The 8,319-nt window shown below is 31.9% G+C and overlaps 1 protein-coding gene across 1 annotated transcript in view; it reads left to right on the forward strand.

Moving 5' to 3' along the window:
• The window catches only part of LOC118185152 (uncharacterized), a 405,199-nt gene extending 401,664 nt beyond the window's left edge, over positions 1–3,535 (forward strand). The window contains exons 13-14 of the mRNA XM_085810045.1: positions 607–789; positions 975–3,535. Coding sequence (XP_085666171.1) covers positions 607–789; positions 975–1,247 — 456 coding nt within the window. The 3' untranslated portion in view covers positions 1,248–3,535. The remainder of the gene's footprint in view (positions 1–606; positions 790–974) is intronic.
• Positions 3,536–8,319: the final 4,784 nt, after the last annotated feature.

Raw genomic sequence — 8,319 nt, forward strand, 5'->3', positions numbered from 1 at the left:
AATCTTGTTTCATCATTCCTTGTTTTTCCTTCTTTGTTTATACATATATAGTTTTAAGTTTTTGAATCTGAGAAATAGTGTCAGTAAAGCCCATTGCTTCTACCTCTTCATCAATAGATTGTGTCCTGATAAACAGGCTGGCTGCTTGAGTTTTTTTTTAATTTACTTTTTATTTAGTGCAAATATAGTCAGTTTCTCTTATAATACCGTCACGAAGTTTTACCTACCCTTAGACACCCCTTGTGCCTTCCTGCACTTTGCCATATTCAGGTAAAATAAGACAAAACTTTGTCTTGCAGAACCTTTCTACTTTATTAGGAATCATATCTCATGATCAAAGATTAGCATAAACGTTTTAACATTATTCCAAGTCTTGGCATTGAGATTTTGTGCATTAAAAAATTGTATGTTTTCTCCTAAAAGTTTCAAGTTTAATTCATCTCTGTAATGTAAGCAAAACTTTTGCATAACAATTCTCATAATTCATGTGTGTTCCTTGGGAGTGTGTTGACAATCAGAAGTCTGTATTAACTAGCCAAAAGTATAATATACTTCATTTTTTTTACTTCAATATGTGTAATTATTTGAATTTTGTATTATGCTTAGGTATTGCAAAATATGATTCATTGTGCTGACCTGAGTAATCCAACAAAACCCTTAGAGATATATCGTACCTGTGTAAACCTGATCATGGAGGAATTTTTCCAGCAAGGTGACAAAGAAAGAGAAATGGGATTAGACATTAGTCCAATGTGTGACAGAGAGAATGCAACTATTGAAAAGTCTCAAGTAAGTTCTTTTTAACACACAGAGTGAGAGTTTTTTTTTTAAATTTATAATTAATTTGATAGTTACGTGAAGAGGTTCTGTCATCTTGAATGCATTTTATTTCTCAATTATAAAGAACTCTAATATATTACTTATTTAAGGTTTAAACCCATACTTGAAAGCACTCTATCTGTCTTTGAATTTAGGTTGGTTTCATTGATTATATTGTTCATCCTCTGTGGGAGACATGGGCTGATTTAGTTCACCCTGATGCTCAAGAAATATTAGATACTCTTGAAGAAAATCGTGATTGGTACCAGAATATGATTCCAGTTAGCCCAGACTCCAACAACCCTGAAGAAGAACAAGATCAAAGTACACAGTCTTCAGAACTAGCAGCTGCAGCAGAAAAAATCCAATTCCACATAACATCTGAAGATCAAGATGATCAAGATCTTGAAGAAGCAGAAAGAAGCTGAGCAGATACTTTGCAAAAAAAAAAAAAAAAAAAAACTTTTTTTTTTTTTTTTTTTTTTTTTTTTTTATGTGAGAAACTGCTGTGCAAATTATTTGTTCAAATTATTGTTCAAAATGTTTAATAAGAAGTTTTGTATGGTATGACTGGTTTTATCTTCTTACCATATGGAAATTCTGTTTGATTTCATATCATAAAAATAGTTGCTGTCAAGTAAGTTTTACATGTGATACATTATTTGTTTATCATTGCAATGTTTTTAAAATGTTTTAATAAATTTGATTGAAACAATGTACTTATTACTAAATATTTTTACTTTGCAAAATATTATTTTAGAATCAGAAGTACCAAGATATAAATTTTTATCTTTATGAGATACTTTTTATAGTCTTTCTATTAAATTTTTCTCACTTCAGAAACTATGAATTACTGTACATTTTATTACAGTTTATAATTTTGTGCTCTAAATTCGAATATTACTGATTTTTAACTTTATATTTTTCTTAATATTAAGAAATGTGCATGGACTATTTGAAAAATGCATTATCTTCATATGACAAGCTGAAGTTTGAAATCTTGAGTAAAAAAAAACTACTCATGCTCATCGTCCAAAATTATATTTATTGTCTCATTATGTTTTGGAAAGCTATTCATATTGCTAACATTTGTATAGTAAAGTGACCTTAATAATATGTATACATTTTCATGTGTTGCATTTTAAATGTGTGTAAAATATTTCATCTTTTCAGAATCTATTGGTGTTTGTATTCCTGTGAAATGTTTATTTTTATATTTACAAGCCCACCGCATTTTAGTTTCTTTGTAGACAGTTTTCTTTTCTTTGGCTAATTCTGTTCTGTTATCTTAGCTGTACGAATCTAAGATACATTTTGTTTAATGTTTTCTATAGGTGAGCATGAAAAAGTTGTTTCTTTTTCTTTTATTTAGATCTAAATAAATCTAGTCACTATTGGTATTTAACAGCAGAACTGTTCATGAATTGAAAGACTTTTAGTATAATAAAAAATTATGTTTTATACAAAAGTCATGGATTTAGAGATAATTGCATCTTGTTACAAGATAGCTTTAACTGCTTTCAGTCAAAGAAACATGCAGATAACATAACTACTTAAACAGCAAACCATTCTTTGATCATAAATATCCTATAAGTCATAATATTATATGATTTTTTATTATATTGTTGAAATTTTATTTATGATATATTATCCAGTTTTTCTAAAATAAGATTGAATCTGCAGTGTAAAGAAACCAGGTATGCCGTTGTTGAGTCTTACATTGGATTTCATTAAAATGACACGATTAACTGAATGTAAATAAATTGAAGAAATAAGTAGTTCCTGGCCAAAGCAAGAAATGCTTGATGTTGAATCGAATTAAAAATAATGCTGAATGTGTCTTGTATGCTGTGTTATTTTAGTGGAAAAAATTTAAAAGTTAACTATGTGATAGATTTCATTCAGTATTTTACTATCTGGCAGTATACACAAAAAATTATAAAGAAGTAGTATTTTAAAAGATTGGTACCGCCTTCCATCGCCCCTTCCCCACATTATTTTCCCTTAAAATATGAATCTCAGCATGTAGGAATTATAATAGAAATCTTGAGTTTCAATTTAAGCTGGTATTGTCTGCACTTAATAGGAGTTGCTATAATTGAGAAAGCTTTGACATTTTATTGTTGGGTGAAATTGACATTCCTGTCATTTGTTATAGCAATAACATACTCGTATTGATAGAACGTTTGTTGGGACTGAGAAATAAGTCTATTTTATTTCCTGTTAAAAATTTCTATGTCTATTTTTTATTAATTAAATAGAAAAAATGTTTATAGAATTTATCTTTGTTATTAATGTTCATGATGTAAATAACAAATAGAGTTTTCTATTTTATTGTGTTCCTAGATTCATCAGAAAGTATTATTATTTTTGTGCATGTCTGTTCATGTTAAAAATGGCAACTTTTTATGTCATATATGAACACATCTGTCTCAAATAGTAACCTGTTTTTAGGAAACTATGTGTCAATTTTTTTAATCTTAATTGCATAGTCTCTGAAGTAGTTCTAGTTCTCATATAAGTCTGTTTATAAAAATATATCTGTTTATAAAAAGTAATATTTGTTTTTAAGACATATTAAATATCCCAAATGTGAAGTTACACCACTGAATGAAGTGCTGTATAGTCTAATCTCTAGTCATGTGAACGATATTCCTAAAAGTGTTTAAAAATTTATGCTGCAAGATTGTTCAATAAAGGCTGTTCTGTGTTTTCATTTGTTTGCATTTAATTTAAATCAGAAAAATTTGTATTTCTTTTTTTGAATTATAATATGAATAAAAAAGGAAGTTTGATTTTAAGTATGGTAGAATATCCAAAAGGTATCATACCAGTAGGAGAAGCTTTCTAATCAAAACTAACTTGAGATATTTAATGCTGGGATGCAGTCAAATCGCCTAATAGGTTAAATACCCTTATTTGCAATTGATCAGTGAAATCAAGTACATTTCTTTGATCATTCATGAGTCGCCTTTTCTCATATTATATGCCTCCTTGCATTTCACCTCAAATGGAAACCCCACTTTTCTTTCTAAATAGGAATTATGTATAATATTTATTTGCATTATAGAATACTTAGAGTACACAGCAGGTGATTCTTTGATTAATGTTGTTTATAAATCATAATTACCTCACTAAGTAACATTAACTTATGGTAAGGAAAAACCCTCAATTAAATTTTTTTTTTTTTTAGTATTAAAATTTTGATGATAAAAAAAAATCAAAACTTGCAAAGCCCTTTGCGTAGTTGACCACTACTCCATAGAATTGAGAGTAGAGTGGTTTTGTTTAATTATGGCAAAGCATGCAAGGGCTATCTGCCTAGAGGAAGTATGCCTTCATGGAAGACGTTTTAAGGAATTGCTTTGTATCCATGTTACCTGTGGAGAAAACAATGACAACGTCCATGAAAACAGCTGTTTTGCTTGGAATCGGACACAGGTGTTCAACAACTTTACTTCCTGGCCACTGGTAGATACTAATTGAGGATGGAAGGTGTATAAAAAAACAAATTATTTCATTTTAAATATCTGTGAACTTATCAGAAAGCTGCCCATTTTGAGTTTCATTAGTTCTTTAAGATCTGTAAGGTAATTATTATTCGCAGTAAGCTGTTTCCCAAAAATTCCTTGCCAATTGATGCTTAAATGCCAGCATGTTAAAATGCAGTAATTCTGCAACTCATTATGAGCATTAAATATAGGTTTAAGGGTTATTATCAGTTAACAAATATCTTCTAAACCAGGGCTTCTTAAACATTTTTCAGTCATGACCCCAGGACCCCCATAATATTTACTGAAATTTTATAGGATCCCATAAGTATTGCGCAAATCCAACACACGCGTGAATGAAACAGTCAGTTTTATCACTTGTACTGTAAATATACTATTGTAGTTTTAGGTCATTAACTTTAATTTCTAATTTTAAGACATAAAACAATGTGAAAATTTTAATTAAGCAACAAACGAAATGACAGCATCACCTGCAGAGCAAGTAAAACAAATGTTTATATTATAAAAATGTGTCAAAACATTTTCGTTTGTTCTTTGTCTGTATTGTCTTATCTTTATTTTCAGATGCATTGTGTAAAATTATTATAATAAGTTAAAGAAATATCAAAACTGCTAACATTTTTGGCGACCCTCTGCTGCAAGTTGCAACCCACAGTTTAAGAAACTCTGTTCTAAATAATAAGTAGGATAAATTGTGATACTGCATTCAGTACTTATGTCACCTTACATATTATTGTATTTTGACTGCTCAGCAATGAAATCATCTGTAACTAAAGAATTATGCACTCTGATACTTCCATATAAAAAGTTATTCTTACCCTGATTTTTCAAGGTGCATAAAAATTTGCTTGAAGTATATTTAATCCTTAGCGCTCCGCTACAGAGCCATCCGGAGCCAAATGTTTTTAACATGATTATGCTTAAAATGCTGCGGCATCGTCGCTGTTGGCAGTTGTTATCTGTAGTTAAAACATGCTCAGTCTCTGTACTGTTATGATTAAAGCATTTTTTTACCTTTTTCGTGGTTAGCAACATGGAGAAAAATTATTATTATGACGAGAAGCCAAGTGTAGTTGTCGGGTACACAAAGTCGATGGGTGGAATTGATCAGGCTGATCAATATGCCTCCAATTATTGCTTTTTCAGGAAATCACTCAAATGGTGGGGGAAACTGTTTTTTTGGGGGGAGGGTGGAATGGAGACCTCAATAATCAATTCATACATTCTGTATAAAACTGTACAGCACAATAAAAATGAGAAAGCACTGACACATTTACAATATCGAAAAATTTTAGTCAATCAACTCGGAGATTTTCGTCAGGAGAGATCAAGAGTTTCTACATCAAATTCTGAAATCAGACTAAAGGAAACTTAATATAATGAGGAAAGTTTCGAAGAGGGACTGTGTCAGGAGCTCTACAAGGAAACAAAAGGATGGCAGACGTCAAACAAGTGACTACTGTGACACTTGCCCAAGTAAACCAGGATGCACATGAGAGATTGTTTCCAAAGATATCACACCATGGTGAATTACAAAACTTTAAATTTATCTTTCATTTGCAAGAAGAAAGAGCATATGTATAAAATGAATAAAATTAAAAACATTCACAAGCACGTGTAATTCTTCCCACTTAAAATAAGTCTCCGTTTCACTCGTTCCGCTGCGAAAATGTGCCGGAGTTGCTGGTAGGCAGTGTCACAAAAATGTGCAGAGCACTAAAGGGTTAAGGGTGTTTGGTAGCCAAGTTCTTGGGCTAATGCCTTGTCTCGGTTGAACATATGATAATTGTTATTTGATTGTAGCATAGAACACTATGACTATCTGGCTGAGAAAAAGAATGCTTTTTACAGAGAACATTTTAAAGGGAAAATTGCTCGTATTTGCATTGCACATGTTGGGGAACCATGAAAATATCCATGCAACTTGCTCGTTCTTTAGGATTTGTACACGGATCAAACTACCAGTATTCAGCAAGATCTAAGCCACTTGAACGTAGGTGGACAAACATTTGACAAATGCAAATAAGTTTTCAATTAAATATTATGAATTTAAAGTCTTATGAATGTGAAGACTTCTTTAATACGAAGGCAAAAAAAGGTGTGGAAGAGTATTTTTTACAGGATAATGCAAAGATAGTATGTGCAATGAAACTTGCTGCAGGATACGTAAAAGTACTTTAGGACCCTTTGAAGAATCGTTTTGTATTGCAATTATGATCGTAAAAATTATATTCAACAAATCAATGGAGAAAGGGTACAAGCAATTTAATATCAAGTCCCTCGTTAGCCCTTGGTTTTCAACATCAAGTGAAAGCTTTGGCCAGTTTGACTAAAACATATGGCCTGATTTATTTGATTTAGGCAAGGTAAGTGAGGATTATCTGTCTGAGCGAAGGGATCTCTTTATGGTGAGCTTTCTAAGGGAAACTGTTTTGCATCCACGTTTTACGTGTGAAAAACAAGAAAATACCCATACAAGAAGTCATTCGTCAGAATCTGAACCTAGGTCGAATTACCAGTGCTCAGCGGTTTTACTACTGGGCCTTACAAAAAAAAAAAAAAAATTATGCTAACTGAAGGCAGATTTAGCAAGCACAGGAATTACTAAGCGTGGGTCACAAGATAAGCTTGCTACATATAAAGAGAACGTTTCTTTATCAGTTAAGGCATGAGACAGAGTTTTACAAGCTCCATACTTGATAACAAAAGAGATGTATGATGAAGTATCACGTCGAGATAAGTGAGCTGAGGAAAATACTATTCTAAATATTTACAGATTTCACTTTATATTTTTCGTAGTGAATAAATAGCTACTGTTCGTGTTGATTTCGTTTGGGATAAGAAATGCATGTTGCACAAAAAACTGATTTGTCGTCATGATATATTGCAAGCGTGTTTCTCATGAAATATTCGCAAAAGGCGCTCAAGAAGTGAGTTATGGGGAAATGCTGACTCTGAGTTGCACAGCGCGTGGAATCGGTGATGGCTGGACAAATGACGATGTCCTTTCTCTCTAGGTAGAAATGTCGTCTTGATCATTATTAGTGGTTAGCAATTTTGTCGTACCCATTTGTTACCGGCTTCGAATCTTGAAGAAGTCTTGATGGTTGTTAGTATATAGTGTGTATGGCATGTGGCCCTTTAAAATACTTACGAGCTGAAATTCCTTTCAAGTGGTTTCGCGGTTGGGGAAAAGCGGGGAGACCCTGAGATCCGTCTTCCGAGGTATTCTCTATCAAAATTGGGACGGAACTGTACAGTAAGTGCGGTGTGAGACGGTTGGTGAAGTTCTTATATCCCGCTTACTTCTGTCCTGCTAGGTAAAAGTTAATCATATGTGGTGTTCTGCGAGACTCAGGATGAATAATTTGAGTATGACAACATCCAACCACATACAGTTGCAGGCTTTGATTACACCAAAAAATGAGTTTCAGTAATTCTTCTTTATGATCTACCTGAAATGAAAATCGCAGTTTTGCATTGTCTGATATTCTAACAGATCAAGCTACCTGTTATCCAGAGTGAGAAGAAAGTTGAAATGTGGGATATCGGATATTTGTATTAAAGCGGAAAATGCATAAAAATGTGAGGTCTAGAAAAAATGCAACTAAGTGAAAAAGTATGGAGAAAACTAAAAGTAGTGGTAGAAATATTAAATAGTGGGGGACTGAAACAATGCGAACAGAGAAAAAAAAAAAGAAAAAAGCTTGATCAAGCAGAAAAGCCAATTTAAAAATAGAATCGACCCTGTATCACATGAAACAGCATACATATCGTTTCCACATTTACCATTTTCTTAACACTATGTTTAGTTTTAAAATTCTCTTTATAAATACTGGCAATAAATAAACTTTTAAGATTATGTTCGGATAAAAATATATATCAGTAATTAAAAAAATCTTGGAGTCATTAAAAAATAAAACGAAGATTACTCTTATTTTCAACTCCAATTTGAAGAGAAGCATTCAGAATTTCACAAAGGATTCGA

Source organism: Stegodyphus dumicola, chromosome X2 (assembly GCF_044657685.1).
Source record: "Stegodyphus dumicola isolate Sdum_Otavi_A_Nest chromosome X2, ASM4465768v1".
Taxonomy (NCBI): domain Eukaryota; kingdom Metazoa; phylum Arthropoda; class Arachnida; order Araneae; family Eresidae; genus Stegodyphus; species Stegodyphus dumicola.